This window comes from Rhinichthys klamathensis, unplaced genomic scaffold (assembly GCF_029890125.1).
Source record: "Rhinichthys klamathensis goyatoka isolate OS25496 unplaced genomic scaffold, OSU_Roscu_1.1 h1tg000109l_1, whole genome shotgun sequence".
In the NCBI taxonomy this organism is placed as follows: Eukaryota; Metazoa; Chordata; class Actinopteri; order Cypriniformes; family Leuciscidae; genus Rhinichthys; species Rhinichthys klamathensis.
The window spans coordinates 4,560,465-4,583,673 of record NW_026606647.1 but is presented as its reverse complement, the minus strand read 5'-3'; the positions used below and the strand labels follow the sequence as shown (position 1 = coordinate 4,583,673).

Sequence of the window (23,209 nt, the reverse complement as noted above, 5' to 3'; positions counted from 1 at the left end):
GTAAATAAAATTTCAGATTCAACTTATTATACAGGTACATTGCATATACAGTATAAAGCATTTGAATGTTTACCAGCCAGTGGCACAGCATGTAAAATTGTGGTCATATGTTCTCAAATAATTTGCAGAACCGATCTATTCATCTATATTGTGAAAAATAAAAAATGCAGGGTGGGGACTTTTTTCGATCAGAATCAGATCAATTGGATGAAGGCAGATCTGAATGCGAGCTTATGGTTAATTGTAAGAAAGGGGAAGACTGAGTTATGACATTTTGATTAAAAATTACCAGGTCAAAAATTTTACATATGGATGATGGATGAATGGTTCACAAAATCAATAAGATGCATTTAGAAAATAGATGAAAATAGGGTGAATTTCTATTTCATGCTGACTTAAAGACTGTAGGCAGTTTACAATGGACTAAAACAAATATATAGTATTAAGAATGAAGCGTATGTAAACTTTTGAACTGGTTCATTTGTGTAAAATCAGATATTATTTTGTCTTGTGGACTGGACTATATGTAAACATCTGTTCAGGACTGTACTAAATACAAACAAAATTTAATTTTTATGATCTTTATAATAAATTTATGACCACAAACGATTGTTACTAGCATAGTGGCTAAAAGTAGCAGCTAACACTGGTCCATTTAGACTAACATATGATGTTGTCTGCTTAAACAGTTCACTCACTTGTTAGTCATAGTTCTGAAATTACATATATGAAACTGTGGGAATAGCTAATTATATAATCTTAGGTCAGGAGAAGAATTAGGATGATTCGCTGTCGCCACAAACCTACTGTGAATATGTTGCAAAGTAGTTGCAAAATAGTTTAAAAGTTGGTCGTGCAACCAATATTTAGCATTTTATGTTAATGGAAATGTCAATCATCCATCATCTTTGAAATAGGCTTGTGTGTGCAAATCAATATCTTCTCTTTTGGCTATGTGAAAATTGTAAAGCAGAGCATGAAAGGAGCCTGGCGAGATCAAACATGAATCTTGATGAAGGAAAAAACATTAGGTCACACAAGAGGTGCAACTTCAGCTTTGCTCATGTTACAATTTATTCTATTACTAGCCTGTAACACGTACACATACTGCTCCCAAACTCTACGAGCATTAAATATTAAACAGTATGAACATTAAACAGTAGGCTACTTATTAAAAAAAACATTATAGAATGAAGTTTACACCTCTGAGTCCTGACCCTTGAAGAGATTAGGGATGACATTTTGCAAGCGCTGTCTAGCTTAAATGGACAGTAATATGTAGAGTTTATGACTCGGAGTTAATGGTGTTGTGCTTCCTGTGTGTACATTTTGCTAAATGGACCTTTGAGTCAGTAAATAACATAATTGAGGTGCTTTTTTTATTTGATATAGTGTTGGCCTTGTGGCGAGATGGTGGAAAACAGGCATTGAACAAAACAAACAAACAAAAAGGCATTTAATACTTTCTGACAGTTTTATGCATTAACTGACTCCCACTGAAAGTCATTTATCAGTAAAATTGGGCATATAAATAGCTAAATTGACATCCTGATTACATATTTTTCACATAATATATTTTCTTCATTATTCAGTTTCTTTCAGCACCCCAAAAAAAAAAATCTTGCATTGCTCAGAAAATTAAGAGACAACAAATTAGCCTTGTCAGGACTAGTAATGTAAGCATCACGTCATCCCCATCGTAGAAATAAATTTAAGCCTGATAAATACTGCAGAGAAATAATTACTTCTCAGTTCAAGCTGTCCTTGCAGCATTATTGATGTATTTGTTAGATCGGCTCATTAGATATGTCTTTTAATATTTATCTTCCAATTACATGTGTGGAGCTTGTTGACTTCAAAGTGATTGCTTATGGTGTATAACCATCAAAGACGTTCAGGAACAAGACAAAACAGACAGGGAGAGACTACAAATGGCTTTTAATGGGTCTGGCAGCACAGACAAAGATCGGATGTGATCCCTTTAGGATTAAAAACACTTAGGCATCTAGTCAATATCTAGTATTTAAAATACTAAACTGATCAATGAAAGACATTATGAGGTGGCTTTGCATCTTTGAAGCAGAAAATAAAGACTGATTGTGTGCTTGTACATTACTTGAAAACTCAGAGGGTTTCTGTTTTGTTTAGCCCCACTACCTCATCAAACTATAATTACAAAAAGTGGAAAGACAAAAGCAGCAAATCTCCAGTACTTTGAATGAAAAGATGGCAATTAATGTTTTTCAAGCATAACTGTCAAGCATAAAGTAATTGATAAATGTGGCAAAAAAAAGTGTCCTTGTCTCGTCCACATGTGGCATCACGGCTGTTCCTGACTGATCTTGATCAGTCTCTTACTTTTTTGGATGCTGTTTTAAAAAAAAACAGTTTGCATGACATTAGATTTATTGAATATTGAACAGTAAAATATCTAGGTTTTAACAGGAAATTGAATATAGTATATGGTTTTATACATAGGGTTTATATATGTACACTACTATTTAAAAGTTTTGGTTTGGTAAGGTTTTTTGTTTCTGAAGAAGACTCTAATGCTCAGCAATGCTGCATTTATTTGACCAAAAGTACAGTAAAAACAATAGGCTAATATTGTGAAAAATGTAATGTCCGCAACATTGCTTTAAACTCCCATATTTAATATAAAGGCAACGTTTCGACCCTGCTGGGTCTTCTTCAGGCAAAAAGTTTAAAGCAGTGTTGCGGACATTATATTTTTTTCACTTTAGTAAGTTCCTTTTGTCCTGCACCAGCCAGAAGGTGGGATGTGCACACAATTACTTTTATAAATAATTGACAGAACTTAACCAGTGTCACCCCCCCTTTTTTTGAATATACATGAAAATGCACATTTCGAACTTAAATGGTTGTAATTCAAGAATGCTTTGAAATATAGACGTAAGATTGTACTCGTTTTAAAGAAGACATTTGGCAGATTTTTGTAGAAGTGAAATTAAGAAAGTGAAACAGAAAAAAAGTTATAGAAGTTTGAGTTTATGAAAAAGTACAATGTAAAAAATTTAATTATTCATATTTTATATAAAATATATATTTTCAAAACCTGGGCGACTCTAAAACAGCAAAAAAAATCAAAGCCAAAAATCTGAACAAGTTGTGTTTCAAATTTTAGGTTGATATCTCAAAAAATTTGCTTTCAGTAAGATTTTGTTTGGGCGCAGTACCAAACTTTTTCAATAGATGACAACCAGACTTCATTACTGCCCATATAAGGGCGCCTCCATTTCCATATGTGTTTTGAGTGATATGAACCATTATTTCCACAATTTTCATACAGTTTATGAAGTAGACATCCTATTCAGAAGTAATATGAGAAGTTTGGCAGATTTTGATATGAATTTAACCTCTAAGAAACACATAAAAAGAACAAGTATGTGCGTTATAGCTTGCTGCGACATGACAAAGGTGAATCTATAATTTTTATCTTTATATTTAAAAAAAATTCAGACCTTTTTTCCTAAAATAATTGAATGGATGCTATCTTTTGAACTCTTGGCATGAAAACAAACTGAGGTTTCTACCCTTCTTTCATGATTTTTCATGTTCATCACTTTTTCAAAATAAAGGTCTAAACACGCCTTAGGAGTATGAAATCATTCTTGTTGAAAATTGATCAATTACGGCTCCTCTGTAATTTATTTTGAAAATCAATCACCAAATATGTAAACTAGAGATTGTAAGCTTTCAAATGAGTTTGTCAAGAATTAGTTTAGGTTTAGTATTACTGTTTTAAAAATGTAATGGATTTGGGCCCACCGGTGGGCCGGTGACACTTAAGAGGTTCAAACAACTTATCTATTTTAATATTTTAAAAAATGTATTTTATTCATGTGATAGCAAATCTAAAATATTATAGTCTTCAGTGTCACACGATCCTTCCGATATCATTCTAATATGCTGGTTTGGTGCTTAGGAAAAACATTTCTATCATTATTATCAATGTTGATGATGAATAGAAAGTTCAAAAGAACAGAATGTATTTGAAATAGAAATCTTTTTGTGAAAACCTGTTTGTGGTTTGTCCCTCCTCGGAAGACTGTTGGAAAATTCTTACCACTGCTGACCGGGAACAACCCACAAGCCTTTCAGAGATACTCTGACCCAGTCACCTTGCCATAACAATTTGGCCCTTGTCAAAGTCACTCAAACTCCTGCCCATTTCTCCTGCATCCAACACGTTGTTTGCTTACCATCTAATCTACCAAGACCTTAACGTGTGTCTTTGTTAGGAGATGATCAACGACATTCGCTTCACCTGTGACTGGTCAATGTTTTGGCTCATATATGCACTGATCAGGCACAACATTAAAACCATCTGCCTAATCTCTTGTAGGTTCCCCCTTATGCAAAGCAACTCTGATACGTCGAGGCATGGACTCCACAAGACCTCTGAATAAACAGCAGATCCTTTAAGTCATGCAAGGTGAGGCTTCCATGGATTGGAATTGTTGGTCTGCAACAATCTTTACGTAGGTGGTATACGTTTACCACATGAATGCCCAGCACTGCCTCTGTCGGCCTGTCTTCTTCCCATAGTGCATCCTGCTGCCACCTCTTTCCCAGGTAAACGACACACATGCACCCAGCCATCCACCTGATCTAAAAGATGATTCATCAGAGGCAACCATCTTTCATTGCTCCATGGTCCAGATCTGACGCTCATGTGCCCATTGTAGGCACTTTTGGTGGTGGACAGGGGTCATCATGGGCACTCTGACTGGGGGCGGCTACACATGACCATGCAACAAACTGCAATAGACTGTATTTCCTGATAACTTCCTATGGGCAGAATTACGTTTTTCAGCAAATTGAGCTACAGTAGCTCTCCTGTGTGATCGGACCAGACGGGCTAACCTTCACTCCCCACATGCATCAATGAGCCTTGGGCACCCTTGACCCTGACGCCGGTTCACTGTTTGTGCTTCCTTGGACCACTTTTGGTAGGTACTAACCACTGTATACCAGGAACACTCCAAAGTCATGCCGTTTTGGAAATGCTCTGACCCAGTTGTATAGCCATCATTATTTGGCCCTTGTCAAAGTCACTCAGATCTTTTTGCTTACCCATTTTTCCTGCTTCCAACAAATGAAATTCAAGAACTGACTGTTCACTTTCTGACTAATAATGATATAATCCAGGGGTGCCCAATCCAGTTCCTGGAGATCTAACTAATTGCAGAGTCCAGATTCAACGCAACTCTAAATTGTAATTATCAAGTGTTCCTGAAGATCTTAATTAGCTGGTTCAGATGTGTTTGATCAGGGTTGGAGCTGAACTTTGCAGGAAGGTATAACTGATATAACTGAATATTATTCACTTTACCTGTCAGTGGTTTTAATGTTGTGGCTGATCAGTATATATATATATTATCTACTTATATATATATATACTTATAGGAATACGACGCCTATCACTGTATACATATATAAGCTCCTTCAGTATTATCAACAGCTATCGTGTTTCTCAGGAGCTCATTACCCTCCTCCATCCCCAGCTCCTCCTCTCGGCCAGTCAGGATTTGGCATTCTGATTCCCCTTGAATCAGAATAAATTCTCGAATTATGTCGTACTTTAAAATCTTGAATTAATGATATCTGCATACATTCATGTTGGTTTTGTTCTGTTTGCCTTATGGGGGGTTATTGCTGCTCTCCCTGCTCTTATCCATGCTAGGCTGCACGGATGCGCAGGGAGTTCTCGCCCAGAACGGAACCATACCGTCAATCCTAACTGTATGCTAATAGTCAATCATACGGAGAGCCCCACAGTCTCTGCCAACTGGTTGAAACAGCACCTGGTCACAGAGACAGCAATTTAAGGCTCCTCGCAGACAGTGGTTCAATATATTAGCATATTTAGTCCTTTTTTTTAACCTCACAAAATGGCAGATAATTAACCTACGGTTTTCAGATAGAATGGAGGAGACTGAAGATCTATAACTCTCAGAGGAAAACTGTGTGCCAGGACCTAATGGCATTCACCTCCTCAGAACAAGTCATCAAATCAAAACACACCGCAAATCACAAAAGCTCCTTTTGTATAAGCTCAGTGGGATTTTGGATATCAATTGGATACAAGTCATGATTTCATTTCCATTCTCTTAAGATGTGCAGCAAAGCACATCTAAAGGGATCAGATATGGACTGCAGGGCTGGCATTGAATTTCTGACAGAAGAAAATACCTTCACAATAATGGGGTGCATGGTGTACCTGTGTACAAATCTGATCAACCTATACTGCTGCACCTTTGCTCTCTAATAAGCATCCGCTCACACATCTGCAACACTGCGATATCACGCTTAAAGACTGCGTCCAACAGACCGAACAGACTTCCCGAGAGACTGCACAGAGCAAAGCCACCGCACAGCTCACAAACTCCTGGCTTTCTCCTCACAAATATACGTTTCTATGGGAATAATTCTCAGACTCTGACCTGAGCTGATTTGTCTTTATTTCCCGGAACCTTATTTTTCTGTGCACTTTAGAGAGAGGGGAAATGGCCTGTGCTCTCAGAGATGGCTCACTGAACTTTATAGGCTGAAATGATCTCGGTGTTGACACACGCTTAAAAAAAAGCCATATTTCAGGGAATAAAATCAATTTATATAAGGGTGCACCATTAAACGCATTAAAGAACCTTTGGTCAGAAAAAGAAGCTCTACAAAGAGAAATGCACATGATTACATATAATGCCTTTAATCAGTATCATATACACATAATGCACTGGCCATCTGTATATCTATTTGGGACCAGTAAGACTGAAAGTGTTTGTTTAGACTATATTTTTTATACATTTTTCATTTACATTTTTAGAAAGAATTCTCCTATGCTGACCAAGGCTGCATTTATTTGATGAATAATACTGTAATAGTTTGAGATTTTACCATTTAAATTAACTGCTTTCTATTTAATATATTTTAATTGTGTAATTTAGGACTGTGATGGTAAAGGTGAATTTTCAGCATCATTACTCCAGTCTTCCAATAATAGTCATTTTTATTGCATAACATTTTTGTGGATACTGTTTTATTATTAATTAATATATGTATATAATTATATATAGTCAGATAAGTATGTGTACACAAATGGGTTGTGAAACACTCACTGCAGCACCGAGGGCTTGGTCTAGGTCTGCAATAATATCTTCCTCATCCTCCAGGCCCACCGACAGACGAATGAGTGTATCACTGATTCCCAGCTCTTTCCTCTCACTCTCAGGCACTGAAGCATGAGTCATAATCGCTCTGGAAAAGAAAAGTGCACTATGGGAAATGGAGGTGAATGAAATGTCCCCTCAAAACAAGTTTTTTTTTCTCCAGTATAAATCATAGTAACATTGGTGCAGGTGCGATATCAAATAAGATGTAACTAGATAATTCAGTGACGTTATCACTTGCATTCTAGTGAATTACTTGTCAGCCATAAGAATAATTAATCCACGATGTTTCAAAAGCCACCTGGCAATTAACCTTAACTTTGTTTTTATATTGAAGGCTGACTATAATAGCCTAAAAAATGTTCTATTAGTTCTTGCTGAATAATGTTCTACAATGACACAAAAGGCTCAGACAACAAAAGTGTTGTTTCTGCAATTTCCTTTAAGTACAACATTACAGTGCTTGCGCCTCCTTGTGGCCATCCAAAATCCAAAAGCCCACTTGAGCAATTTTTTTAGGGCTTAAACATTTATTACAACCAGGCATACTTGTTTCATAAAAAAATAAAAAATAAAGTGATTATGCTCTGAATTTAAATCAAATCTTCCCTCAGAACAGTCAGTGGATTTGGATAGTGTTCTCAGTACTTACGGGTGCTCTGCTAGACTCTCATAACCACCAAGACTTTCAGCAAGCGCAAACAACTGAAATGTAAAATACCACATAGATTCTTTAAAAATGTAGGATGGAAAGATTTTTAAACAATATGTAGTTTAAACGCACCTTCAGATTGCTGAGGAAAGTTGAGGCGTGCTCCAGTTTTCCTTTAATGTAGAAAGTGATCATCCCAGGACAGCCTGTGCACTGTCTCTTTGTCAGCTCGTGCTGAGGGTGAGATGGAAGACCTGGAGTAGAATAAGATGACAGAGAGTCAATTAAATCTGACTGGAATCCCTCAATATCAGTTCATTTAAACAATAAAGTTCAAGGTTGGCCACAGGTATAATGCCAATGAGGTCCCTACAATACTATTCAAAAGTTTGAGATCAGTAAGATTTTTAAGGACACATTAAACTAATTAAAAGTGAGAGTAAAGACTTTTACATTGTTACAAAAAATACAAAAAATGTTTTATTCATAGAATCTTGGAAAAAAATTATCACAGTTTCCATAAAAATATTTTAGTAGCAAAACTGTTTTCAACTGTGATAATAAGAAATGTTTATTGGGCACTAAATCAGCATATTTGAATGATTTCTGAAGTATCATGTAACACTGAAGCCTGGAGAAAAGGCTGTGAACCCTGCCATCACAGCAATAAATTAATTTTTAAAATATATTAAAATTTGAAATCATCATAATGTTTAATAATATATATATTTTTTAAATTACATTATTTTTGATTTTAAAAAAAATGCAGCCTTTGTGATCAAAAGAGACTTCTTTCATATACATTAAACATCAACCCTAAAATTTGTGGGTAGTGTATATAAATTCACAATATCACACTCATGCAGTATTATTATCGACTCAACCAAACATTTACCATTGCATTCATTTGAAATCTTATTTTCAGACGGGTTACTTGAGCAATCACCAACATATGTCATTTTCACCCAACACACACTTCTATGTTATGTGAGGATAATAACACAGACACCTGGGAAGATGACTCTGTCCACTCTTGGGTCGGCCTCTAGAAACTGTGCCGCTGCCAGTCCGTTCTTAAAGTGCTGCTTCATTCTCAGGTGCAGTGTCTTCAGACCCCGGTTGCACATATAACAGTCAAATGGAGAGGGAACGGCCCCAAGCTCTGAATTGAAGATAGGAGAACAGAGATGAAAATAAACTTCTACTTCTGCTATGCAAATGACTCAAGCTCATTTTCAGTGTTACAGTCAAGGACGAATATGCAAGGTAATTTATTCCTATAAGTGCCTTACATAAAGCACAACATTAATCATCACATCAGGACTGTAACAGTTGGGAGGTGTGAGGTGAAGTTGATAAAATTACAGTTTGCTCAAATTATACATTCAGGGATAAGACAAGGAAGATTTTCCTGACACTTTCTCTGAGCTATGCACTTCGAAATCAAGAGGGAGTGCCAAGGACATTTGAATAAATTACATTTGACATAACTGCTTAGCAATGAGACTACAGGTAATAACAAAAGATACTAAATCAGGTTATTACCTTCACCTGAAGACAAGTAACTTTCCTTTCAAGTGAATGAAAGGCATTTGTCTTTTCCCTTACAAAAAACCCCCAATAGGGTAGATAAATAAACTTAATTCTTGCAGAATTCCTTGTTCGTAAAATTAAATTTGAAGATTACACTCGGTGTCTCTCTCTAGCATATTAAAACACAACATCTCCTCTATATTGATGTACATTATAACACTGAACTGAACCTTTAAAGGGATAGTTCACCCCAAAATGAAAATTCTGTCAGTAATTACTCACTCTCATGTTGTTCCAACCCCGTAAGACTTTCGTTCATCTTCGGAACACAAATTAAGATATTTTTGATTAAATCTGAGAGCTGGCTCACACGCATCACACACATGATCAGCGTTGGCCAATAGTGAGCCTACGTGTGACGTACAACCAGTGGCGCTGTGCAGTTACACTACGTGAACTATCTCGAGGCCCACAGAGAAGGAAATGAATAGTTGAATAAAGTCGTTATTTTTGTTTGTTTTTTGCGCACAAAAAGTATTCTCGTCGCTTGATAAACTTAAGATTGAGCCACTGTACCGTAGTCACTCGGACTATTTTAACGATTTTAATCAAAAATATTGTTCCGAAGATGAACAAAAGTCTTACGGGGTTGGAACAACATGAGGGTGAGTAATTACTGACAGAATTTTCATTTTGGGGGGAACTATCCCTTTAACTGTCTTTGGTTCCTTATTTCAAAGGGTAATACACTTCTCTTATTAAATATATAAACTGCTTGTGAAATACACTAATACACTACAGCCATTTTGATCTTGAGTCACAAGGCCATGTCATAAAGAGAAGAGCTGTTTGCTCAAAATAAGGATGTTATCATACTTTAAAAGTTACAGTTTAAGTAGAGCCTTACCACTCTGAAAAAACCTCAGGCGTTCATAGACGTCCGCACGGTTGAGAGAAATCAACCCCATGACAACATCAGTGTGTCCTGGAATTATATAGATCATTTTAACTTTGATAAAGCAAATTTACAATTGTATAAAAGGTTTATATCTATTTTCTATTTGATTTTACCATTCATGTATTTTGTTGCAGAGTACATGCAGATGTCTGCTCCAAGTGCAAGAGGGCGCTGTTCCAGTAATAAGAACAATTGTGAAATAATTAAATAAATACCTAGTTTCTGTCTAATGGAAAGCCTTGCACTGAATTTCTTTTTAAACAAGTATTATATGCTATCATATGCTTAATAAAATGTACTTTTAACAGTTAACTCACTTTTTAAATTGTCTTTCATATCCCTAGTTATCTACTCTAAGTCATTAAAAGAACATCAGCTGAGAAAATAAATGTGTAAGTTATACCTGAAAGTAGGCTGACATGAAAGTGTTGTCCACAACAACAATTGTGTCCTTGTTGTGCTCATGGACAATATCTGAACAGCCCTGAATGTCCACGACCTTCATAGTAGGGTTTGTGGGCGTTTCAATCCATAGCATCTGTAGAAACGGGAATATTTATTACCCAATTTTATTTCAGGTTGTAATTCCCAGAGCAAATTAAAGTTCACCCAAAAATGAAAATCCTGTCATTCATTTCTCACCCTCATGTCGTTCCATTCACACCCGTAAGACCTTTGTTCATCTTCGGAACACAAATGAAAATATTTTTGATGAAATCCGAGAGCTTTCAGTCCCTCCATTGGGAGCAATGCAATTTACACAATCACAGAGACATCATTCAAGTAATCCATGTGACTCCAGTGGTTTCATTTTAATTTTATGAAGTGACGCGAAGTGCTTTGTTTCCACCAAAAAAACATAATTTACCTCTACATTTACAAAATAATATTATCCAAAGCACATTCAACAAACAACTACTGATGAGTTAACAACACGCATGCGTCATGGTGCTCCCCCTACTGGATAGCAGGTCAATATTTAAGTAAATAAGTGGTAAATTGTGTTTTTTTTGTGCAAACAAAGCTCTTGCGTCACTTCATAAAATTGAGGTTAAACCACTGGAGTCACATTACTTGATTACTTTAATGATGTCTTTCCTATCGTTCTGGACCTTGAATGTGTAAATTGCGTTGCTCCCAATGGAGGGACGGAAAGCTCACGGATTTCATCAAAAATATCTTTATTTGTGTTCTGAAGATGAACAAAGGTCTTCTGGGTGTGGAACGATATGAGGGGGAGTAATTAATTACAGAATTTTCATTTTTGGGTGAACTAACCCTTTAACATATACTGTATGCTGTCAGGTTTAATCCTGTGAGCAAATATTTCTCCATCCACCCTTACTCACAGTAATTTTGGCAGAGCTATTTACTGCCAAAAAACAAAAGGAATATCTCAAAAACTGATTACATTCTTTTCAAAAACCCTGTTGTCTCTGCCAGGTATACCTTTGTATTCGGTTTCAACGCTGCTTTTAGCTCGTCTAGCTTCGTGAGGTCAACAAAAGTGACGTCAATGCCATATTCCGCAGCTATTTTTCGGAAATATTGGTTAGTTCCTGGGGGGGGGGAAACGTGATGGTCTCAGTGTCTCTCTCAGCTATATATCAGTATTTTACTCTCTTTTCTATCAATTATAATAATTTATTAATTTATTAAACAATTTATTTAATAATAAATTGTTCTATGCATTATTAGGAGCAGTAACTCACCTCCATAAACATCATTCATGCATATAATTCCATCTCCGGGCTTAAAAAGATGTGTAATGGTAAAAGTCGCAGCAGATCCAGAGGCAAGAGCGAGACCTGTTAGGAAAGTCAGAGCTTTAGGTTTATGGCAATATCATTTGTAGATAATATGAAATGATTTTGTGTTGGTGATGCACTCACAGTATTGTGCACAATCCAAAGCAGCAACTGCTTTCTCAAGACAGTTTCTTGTGGGATTTCTACACCTGCTGTACTCAAAACCCTGGCAGATAAAACATTAGAGGGAAAAAAAGTGTTGAATTCAAAATACTATAGAAAATTGATTTGAATTGTGCAAATAAAGTGTCAAATCTGTGAGTGAGCAATAAAGAAAATTTAAATTTAAGATACACAAAAACTGTCAAAGGTACAGTTGGTACTGTTAGTTTGCGGTGTCACAAGCAAACCTGACCTGGCTGTTCTCATGACTCGTGTGTTTGAATATTCAATCAACTTGCAGCAGATTTCCTGATGTAATCTGTATCTACCATTCTGAAAAGGTATCCTAAATATCATTATCTGGTGACTGGTTCTAGAGGGGTTTGGGGCTGGGAGGCCAGTTCGAATCAGCTAAGATCATCTTCAACCAGCTATTTAATTTTTTTTTTTCAGAGGAGCAATTGAGCATAATAATTAAGTATTTGACCTCAACCTTGTGTTGTTTAATGTCAAGTTAATTTAACTATCCAGTTTTTACACAAATAGGCCTGGCTTAAGGTTATGATCTTCCAACAAAGTAAAGCCGACAAGTTCTATATCTTTTGTTTACCCTGCTGAAAACAAAAACTGGTAACACTTTAGAATACGGTTCCTTCGTTAATGAATAACTACACAAGAACCAATGAGTAACACAATAATAACAATCTAGTAACTATTATTAACTAACAAGAAACTGATTAACGAACTAGTAAGTAGCCTAAAAGCGCACAGATGAAAGTGGTACTTCACTAATAACTACTATTTTTTAATGCTTCCCAATCCCACAGAACTACTGAAAAAGTTTATTAACAATCTAGTAACTACTATTAACTAACAAGAAACTCTGATTAACGAACTAGTAAGTGATAGTGCACAGATGGAAGTGGTACTTCACTAATAACTATTCAATAACTACTATTTTTTAATGCTTCCCAGAGGACTACTGAAAAGTTTCATAATTCATGCAAAACTAATCAATAACCAATGCAGTTCTACACTTTATTGGCTTTTCATTAGTAACTACTGTAAGAATCATGGTAACAAACTAGTAATGACTCAAGTGTTACTACATACTTCTATGGGAATTACTAATTATTTGGATCCGTATTCTAAAGTGAAGATCATGGGAACTAGTTAGTAATGACTAAAGTAATGACAAAAGTGTTACTATACATACTTCTAAAGAAATTTTCTAAAAGTTTAAAAGTTCACCAAAAATCTCAAAATTACTGAAATTACTTTTGTGTTTGGTTGCACAAATCATGACTAGATCATGTAACACTTGAGTCATTACTAGTTAGTTCCCATGATCTTCACTTTAGAATAAGGATCCAAATAATTAGTAATTCCAATAGAAGTATGTAGTAACATTTGAGTCATTACTAGTTTGTTACCATGATTCTTACAGTAGTTACTAATGAAAAGCCAATAAAATGTAGAACCGCATTGGTTATTGATTAGTTTTGCATGAATTATGAAACTTTTTCAGTAGTTCTCTGCGAAGCATTAAAAATAGTAGTATTGATTAGTTAATAGTGAAGTACCACTTCCATCTGTGCGCTATTACTTACTAGTTCGTTAATCAGAGTTTCTTGTTAGTTAATAATAGTTACTAGATTGTTAATATTGTGTTACTCATTGGTTCTTGTGTAGTTATTCATTAACGAAGGAACTGTATTCTAAAGTGTTACCCAAAAACTTAAAGGAGAACTCCGGTCAATTTTAACATTGAGCTCATTTTTTTTTGTACATTTGGAGTGCTGTCAGTACAGACAAAAACGACAAAAAAACGGTGTTGCCTACACCGTGTTATCCTCTTTTTAAAATTCGCACCCTGTTGACTTCAATGGGGTTCGAGTTCGCGCGCGCGATCATTGGTTACTTACGGTACTGATCCACTTGTCCGTGCGGCACTTCAGTCGCGTCGCACTCCACTTTATTCCTATGGGTGACGTCACGCGACTTTAACGCGCCCGCAAAGCATCCCGGGAAGGCGGCGCTTCATTTGGAAAAATGCTGCGAGTCAAAAAGCTGGCCGATGCCCAGCTTTATGCAAATGAATCCGCCAAACGCGACGCGTCTATCCAATAGAAGTAGTCTCTCGAGGGGCCTTTGTTCTAGACTGGCCGCTGGGTCAAAACCACGCCCATAGCGGTAAACTTGAGGAACGCCCATCAACTTACAAATGTGGAGAGGCGTGCGACACCACGCTTCAGTCGTGTCGCAAAAGTGGATCAGTACCGTAATATAACTAATGATCGCGCGCGCGAACTCGACAATCGACTACTGTGGACTTCGAACGAAAACAGGAAGTAAATACAGGTATGTGAGCTGGCTGAATTAACATCATTTTTATTAATATCTTTTACATCTACTGCAGTCAGATTGACCGTGGTCACTCTTTTAATAACACCCCTCACATGGCTGTGCACTTGTAATGACACATTAAGGTTGTTAAGAGGCTAAAAGCAGGTTTAGAACTTGCCCCATTGAAGTCAACAGGGTGCGAATTTTAAAAAGAGGATAACACGGTGTAGGCAACACCGGTTTTTGTCTGTACTGACAGCACTCCAAATGTACAAAAATGAGCTCAATGTTAAAATTGACCGGAGTTCTCCTTTAAGCCGGCCTAAGTTTGTTAGTCTTCGCGTATGGAAAAATATGTGCCCAATGCAATGCCCCTCTAAACCAGCCAGCAAACCAGACCATCTAAAACCAGCAAACCAGGATTTTCAGCAGATTAACCCCTTTAAATCAAAAGCTGAGTTATTAATGTAGTTAGCCGTGGCATTAGTTTATATATTTACATATAAATTCATTATTTAAAAAGAAAAAAAAAACATATTTTTCTCCACAGTAAAAGTCCTGCAATTGTTCATTTCACATCACATCCATTTGAAAACAGCTCTCATCACACTCACTCGATAGCAGGCATGTACTGGCCATCGGGACTACCGGGAGATTCCCGGTGGGCCGCGGTCTGGTTGGGCCGGTGCGTTATGTATTTTGTTTTTAAATCATTATTAATCGTAAATATATTCGTAAGTATATTGTTGTATAGTCCAAATCCGGGCTTATGTGTCTCTCTCGTGACGCCGCAAGAAGCTGATGCGAGCTGCGAGACTGACAGGTCTGTGTGATGAGCACACGTGACGTGTTCACTGAACATTGGCCAATCAGAATCAAGTTCAAGTTCTAGACTTGAAGCGGCCGCTTTACAACTGCAGCGATGTGATGATGTGCAACGAAATTCAATATGTTAAAGCATAACATCTCTAAACGTAAAGGAGGGGCCGAGAAGTTGAGAGAGAAAAAACGACAAGCACTTGAGGCAGATGCCACCAAATGTGTTAAAATAAATGAATTATTTGCTGGAAGGCCAGCAAAAGACTTAAGTGAAGATGTCAGCAGGGCGGGCCTGACTGCTGAGGTGAGACATTTAATGATACACGTAGCCTTCTGCATTGTTTTGTTTAAAAAATGTTACGATATTCCAGCTGTAATAGGCCTCCACTCACTGATCTATATAAATGACATTTAAAATTCTCAGCTCTCAGGTTCTGTCCATTTTATTACGAAATTCAGACAATACCGTTTTGGCGCTAGAAAATATGACGTGACAGATCGCTTTAGCGCCTCAGTTCAAGTAAACAAATCATCTGTTACTTTTTATTTAAAGATACAGTACTTACCGAACGGTATATATGCCTCATAAATAATATCGATCAATCAGTGCTTTTCAACCACGGAAAGAGATCAATAAAACAGCAGGAGAACAATTATGTCACAGAACGTTACATTTACCTCAGGAACGCCATTTAATGACCATAGCACGTAGTTGACTTGAAAAATAGCCATAGAAAGGAGTATTTTGCTAAATATGTGCAGTATATTACATATTTATTATATTTTCACTTGTGTCATTAAATAATTGTTATTACAATGAAAACTGCATTATATATATATATATATATATATATATATATATATATATATATATATATATACATACATATATATATATATTTCAATTTGTAATCAATTGAGAAAAAAATCCCTGAAAGTGCCAGGCAGAAGCCTTATACCTACTGTCTGTGACTCTGTGTCATTAATGTGAACAAAAGACAAAGATAAATAACTCACTGCTCTTGACTAACAGCTTTAAAAAGGATTGATATATATATATATATATATGATATGACATGTTAAGTAAAGTATTTTACATTTGATTATGCAATATCTGTACCTGAAACCGGTGCTATTTATGATCATTTTTTTCTTATTTTATTAGTGACTGTTCACTTGTCTTCAGTAATGTTTGAATTTAATAGTTAGTCTATAGTGTCTATTGTGGTAGGCTATTGAAATTGGAATTGTGAAATGAGATTGCAGCTTATTTACAAAGAAAACAATAGCTATTTTTTGTTTTGTTTATTTATTTTTGGCAGAGCAAGTAAAATTTTGAACCCTAGCATTGAGCTCTGCATTTGAATATATAAACCATGTCTACTTCATTGATTTTTAAAGGCCTTTGATTATGTTAAGAAATTTTTAAAATAAATCACTACACAATGTTATTTGTCTTAATTACTCTTTTATTTTATTGTAGATCAGTGGTCTTTATAAATCACGTTTACTGTAGAACAGTGGTCTTAATACTACTATCAGCAGCCAACAGGTCCAAGGTAATTTGTGTAAATTAATATAAAAAACAATAATAATATATACATAAATAATATATACATAAATAATAGAATGAGCTTAAAAACCTCTTCAAGAACCCCAGTCAGCTCCACAACTAGCTTTTTTCAGGTCCTAAAATGTTCTATTTGTAATTATTCTGAAAAGTGGTGCATGGGTCTTTTTTCTTTACTGCATACTCTTTTAATTTAAAGAAACAATACAATACTTACATTATTTGCCATTATAAACTTAAATTTGAGCCTTTTAGCCCTGGGAAAGAACATGAAACACCGTCAAATTTATTTTGGTGCAGTGTTTAGAACATATTGTGTCTATTTTTGTGCATTTGTGACATCATCTGTGTTTATTCAGGCTAGGGCCAGTGTGTCCGCATTCGAGGAGAGTGGAGAGGAGAGAGGGCATGAGGCAGGAGAGGAATGTGAAGAAGAGAGAGGAGATGAGAGTAGACAGGAGAGAGAAGAGAGGAAAAGAAAGAACACATGATGGAGTAGAGGATAGAGTACATGGAAGAATAGGAGAGAGCGGAGAAGTAAGAACATACACAGTAGAGGAAAGTGAAAACACTAAGGAACAAATTGATTACTACATTCGTCCCCACCATGAAAGCTTAAAGACCTTTTTTGAGTATCATCCTCAACAAACATCAAGTAATCCAGTAGTGCAAAAAGTGTTCTGTTGCAAGGATGGCACTAATAGAAGGTGGCTTACTTACCGACCAGAACGTCATGCATTACATTGCTCTGTCTGCTTAGCATTTGCCAAGTCAACTGACAAATCTCCCTTCATAAGTGGTATGACAGACTGGAAACATGTGCATCAGCGCTTAGAGGAACATGAAAAGAGCATGGCTCACAAAACTTGTGCAGAAGCATACTTTTTAAATGCCTCTAAATCTGATGTGAAAGACTTACTTAGTGGAAGTCAGTTGTCCTCACACAGGAGACAAATCCGAAAGAAACGACAAGTACTGGAGCGTGTAGTTGATGTTGTAAAGATGATTGGCAAAAGAGGCCTTAGCTATAGGTCAGAGAATGAGGCTGCATACATGCTTGATGACTTCAATATTGATCATGGTAACTTCTTGGAGGTTATAGTCCTGTTAAGCAAGTATGACATCTGTCTAAAAGAGCATTTAAAGGAATGTATTGAAAAATCCAAGAAGATTCATCAAACTGGGGCAAAAGGCAGAGGTTCCCTGGTTTCGTTACTGTCTGCAAGAACCATTAATTCTGTCATTAACACCATTCAGCAGCTTATCCAGGAGACCATTGTGAGAGACATAAAGAATGCTGAAATGTTCTCACTTCAGATTGACACCACACAAGACATCACCTCACAAGACCAGTGTTCTGTTGTTGTACGATATGTTACAGACAAAATTCACGAAAGGATTATCAGCATTGTCAAGTGTAAGGAATCGACTGGACAATATTTTGTCAGTCTTGTTTCAGAGCTTGCTGAGAAGCTCAATTTGGATCTGAGCAAGTGCATCGGACATGCTACAGATGGTGCGTCTAATATGCAAGGCCAATACAAAGGCTTTTCTACTCGGATGTCCAAAGTGGCACCAAATCAAGTGCATGTTTGGTGTTATGCACATGTACTGAACCTAGTTCTGGCTGACACAACCCAAACAGTAATAGAAAGTGGTTCACTGTTTGCAGTTCTCAATGATATTGCTGTGTTCTTTCGCGAGTCATACAAAAGGATGAATGTGTGGGAAAGAGAGAGCCAGGGCAAGCACCAGAGGCGACTCTCACCAATTGGCGAGACAAGGTGGGGGGCCAAAGATAATGCTCTCAGGAAAGTGTTTGGATCATTTGCAAATCCAGATAATTGTCTCTATGTGGATGTCATCCTTGCATTGACGGCAATACAAGAGGATATGACCATGAAAACAACTGCTCGCGTTCAAGCACGAGGATTTGTTGAGGCTCTGCTTAAGTATGAGATGATACTGACAGCACAAACCTTCCTCAGGATATTTGAGCAGACATCACCACTGTCCAAATACCTCCAAACACAAGGGATGGATATTTTGTCTGCCCACAGAATGGTAATGGCAACACATGAAAGCCTGAAAAGCATGTCAAGAGACTTTTCCTCAGTCAATGCAGCTGCAGGGAAATTTGTTCTGTGGGCAAATGAAAAATTGCAGGAGCAAGACAAAGAGATAGAGCTGGAAGTTGAGTCTGCATTGCCATCAAAAAGGAGGAGGAAGAAGACAACCAGGGCTGGAGAGATTCCTCATGCTGAAACTGTCACAAATCCAGAAAAGGTTTATGAAGTCACAGTCCATAATCAGATCATGGACACAGCTACTGAGACATTACACAGGAGGTTTCTGGGTCATGGAACACTCTATGCTGACCTTGCATTTCTAGACCCCAGGAACTTCATTCAGTTAAAGACATCCTCTTTTCCACCATTAATGTTCCAAGAGCTCAGCAAATGTCTGTTGAGGTTTGACAGTGAAGCAACTGCTGAGAATTTACTATGTGAATTTAGAAGTTTTGTTCTGCAGTGGGAAAAGTTGAAAATGTATCCACTCGATGAGTACAAGGTCAAAACATTGGAAGACAAGACCGAAGATGAGGGGGTTGAAATCCGATGCAAGGAGTGTTCCTCATGTAATGAATGTCCACTTTGTTGCTACCAGATTCTCGGGAGGTTCAATCTGATGTCAAATGCCTACCACCTCCTAGGTCTGGCATACAAGTTCCTGCTCACCCTGTCAATCACTCAGGTTGCCTGTGAACGCACATTTTCAACGCTTAAGTTCATTAAAACCAGACTCAGAAGCAAGCTGTCACAGGAGCACTTGGAAGCTTTTATGTTGATGGCAACGGAGAGGGACATCCTTTTCTCTCTTGACTCTGATGTGATCATTGACAAAGTTGCAGAGAAAAGTGAACTGTTTACTAGGCTTCTTCTGTAGGTCCTGGCAGTGATGTTGCACCTCATGAAATATAGTTTATATAGTTAATATAGTATACCCTAAGCATTAATATTTCTATTAGAATAATAAGCAGCATATAAATTAAGACCTTTCGTTATTTACAATAAAGCCTGATAAAATCATTTGCATTTTCTTTGTTTATTATTTTAATAGTTTTTTCTTGGTTTTGATAGTAAATAAATTCTAATCAGTATTTTACATGCAGATTAATGCACGTAGACGTGTGTGTGTGTGTGTGTGTGTGTGTGTGTGCGCGTGTGCGCGTGTGTTTACATGCATAGTGGGCCGGTCTGGATGAAGTGTCCAGGGCTGATTTTTTGTCCCAGTCCAGCCCTGACTGAGGTTATGTAATAAGTTGTGTTACATACATTTTTTTGTATTCGTACAATAGCCTACTGTGGTTCAACAGAGGTTTTATTAACAGAATATAGAAGAGGTAAAGATTGTGACTTTTTAAATTAATATTTAGCTTAACAATGCTAGCCTACAAATAACACAAATTCAAATGCAAACTGTTGTGCTAGTAAAAAAGGAAAAGAAAAAAAGCCATAGATTTTGAGCTGAACTGTGTGAACTAGCTTTTGTTGTTGTTGTTGTTGTTGTTTACAAGATCTCCAAGAGTCTGAAGTGGATGTTGGTCAACAAAAAGACATCAGGAGATAATATAGCCTAGGCCTACATGCTTCTGTTCTGCATATGGATTTAAAGACAAGCTTTATTTCTAGGCATTTATACTGTCGCTCCGAGCAAGATGATGCATGGTAAACCTTGGATTTTAATACAACGTAGTGCAATATAATAGGGGCTTGATGTATTGTAATATTTATATTCAAATACATTTCTACTAATAATCCCAGATAGCCTATATGTTTATGCTTTAGATTTCCTGCATAATTATATATGAAGTCTGATTTAAGACTTTTTTCAAAAACATTAAAAAATCTTAATTATTCCAAACTTTTGACCGCCAGTGTATAGCCTATTTAATAATAATAATATATTTACAAAGGCCTGCCATTTCAAGATGACTGGAGCTTAAATTCTCAATTCATGAATTGCCATATTCATGAAACACCACAAATTTGTTAAAGACATCCTCTGATTACTGAGTGTTAAGATAATGAGTGGAGTTGGTTTGCAATTCGCCTTTGGCTAAGCCACACCCTAGAATGTAGATTGACCAATCACAGCGCAGCCAAGAACGAGCTCCCACAGTGGTCCGACACTTTTTCACAGCGCTCCATTGCCTTTAACACAGGCGTCTCATATTTTTGGTCTCGGCAGGCTATTACTGTCGTAGCTTTATCAAAAATATGGTTAAATGTTGTGCCTGGGGCATTTGTAACACAGATACGCGTTTCCCAGAGAGGTTGGAGGGGGGTGTCAGTTTTTTTCCCTTCCCAAAACCAAAGTCAAATCCTGACAAGTGTCGTCTAGCACACGCTGCTAATAAATACAACGTTATACTCGCGTAGTCCGTTTGCTTCGTAATAACGATTATAGAAGTGAATAGAGATCTACCCAGCTTTGCATGAACAGATATTGTTAGTCCCAGCCTCCGTCTCGATTAGAAGGATATGCGGTGGTTAATATTTTGACTGTGACCGGTATGCTTTTGCCTCTATTTTGGATGCCTTGTTGTTCCTTGCGTTTCACCTGTATGTCATGAACGTATGCCTTCGAACGTATATTGGAGCCCCTTTTGCCTACTTCTATCAGACACATTTGCTGCTTTATAAAAGTTTGATCAAGTTTTCAGCAGGAAGAGCTGTCACAGCATAAGCCATGTTGATACCAGAGCCCAGATGAAGTTTGTTTGTCGGACGTAGCAACAGTAACTAAGGGGGGCGGGGCTTAGCCAAAGGCGAATTACATCACAGCAGGAGAGGATGATATCCTATTAGGGCTTTCAAAGAGAGACTTCTCTCACCAGATAGAGGTCAAAGTTCATTCCAAATTGAGATGGCCTGAACTCTGCTTTGTACTTTATATAGTTTAGCATGATTTGGCAGATATGTCCTTCAACACTATTGCTAGAAGTTCAAGTAGAAAAGATTAGCATTAACGTTGACCATGCAGACAAAACAGCATTCAAAGCCCCTGGTTTGTATGATTTCTTGGGCAAAGTCCAAGATAAAAACTGTATTTTGTGGTGGTTAGAATGAATAAAGCTGCACAGGGTAATGGATTACAAAGGATTAAGGGAAAGAGAATCATTACTCATATGTGTGTAAATGAGCAACAACAAACATTAACAAATCAAATCACCTTTTGTCCTACATAACCATAATTATAACTGCTGGATGTCTAACTGCTTTCTTAAACCAAATGGATGGCTCAAAGGTTAACATAGTAATTTTCCACTTGATCTATCTGAATGACCTTACATGGCCAGAGCTGCATATGAACTGCCACATCTTCACAAAGACACTCTGAGGAACAAAATGTGTCATCATCAAATGTGTAATTAAACCCATAACATTTCTAATGTGATGCATACATGGCCAAAGTCACTTTTCATTCTTTTTTACCAGCGCCTATACGAATGGGAAGAGATTGTTATTGCCCAATTAAGTGAAAAGTATTGAAAGAAACTAAAGTATGAAAGCAAAATAATTCTCTGAGAATGAAATGGCTATTCATTATCACAACATTTAGTCTGTCCTGTAGCATGACTCACATAAAGTAAAGCCTTAATTTAATCAAATTGCTCAAAGGTAAGCTTTTAAGCAGGTTTTTGGGCTATGTGATGGTTAGAACTGAAATTTCAGTTTCCACTTTTTATACAGGTACATTGCTTAATGCATTTGAATGTTTACCAGCCTGTGGCATGACACAATGAAAACCAAATAATGTGTAGTCCCTGTATTTTATTATAGTTCTTCTGATAACTGATGGAGAACAACTATCACAAAACATAACAACAGTTGATGGTCATCCAACAACACATTAAGACTCAACCGTATGTAAACTTTTGAACTGGTTCATTTGTGTAATCAATTATTTTGTCTTGTGGACTATATGTAAATATCTGTTCAGGACTGTACTAAATACAAACAAAATGTAATTTTTATGATCTTTATGACCACAACCGATTGTTATAGCATAGTGGCATGCTAACACTGGTCCATTTAGAATAACATACAATGTTGTCTGCTTCAAAAGTTCACTTACTAGTCATATATTTGAAATAACATATATTCATGAAACTGTGCTATTTATAATCCCAGGTCAGGCTTAAAAATTAGGAGGATTTTTTAAAGT

At 36.8% G+C, this 23,209-nt stretch overlaps 1 protein-coding gene across 1 annotated transcript; it reads right to left on the bottom strand.

Moving 5' to 3' along the window:
* Positions 1-1,921: 1,921 nt before the first annotated feature.
* Positions 1,922-12,141, bottom strand: LOC130087593 (cystathionine gamma-lyase-like). The gene is made up of 9 exons (XM_056253990.1): positions 12,046-12,141; positions 10,737-10,871; positions 10,447-10,504; positions 10,283-10,360; positions 8,852-9,004; positions 7,975-8,096; positions 7,843-7,895; positions 7,140-7,278; positions 1,922-2,369 (listed from the first exon to the last, which is right to left on the bottom strand). The coding sequence occupies exons 1-9, from the start codon at positions 12,058-12,060 to the stop codon at positions 2,355-2,357; spliced, it is 768 nt and encodes a 255-aa protein (XP_056109965.1). The 5' UTR covers positions 12,061-12,141; the 3' UTR covers positions 1,922-2,354.
* Positions 12,142-23,209: the final 11,068 nt, after the last annotated feature.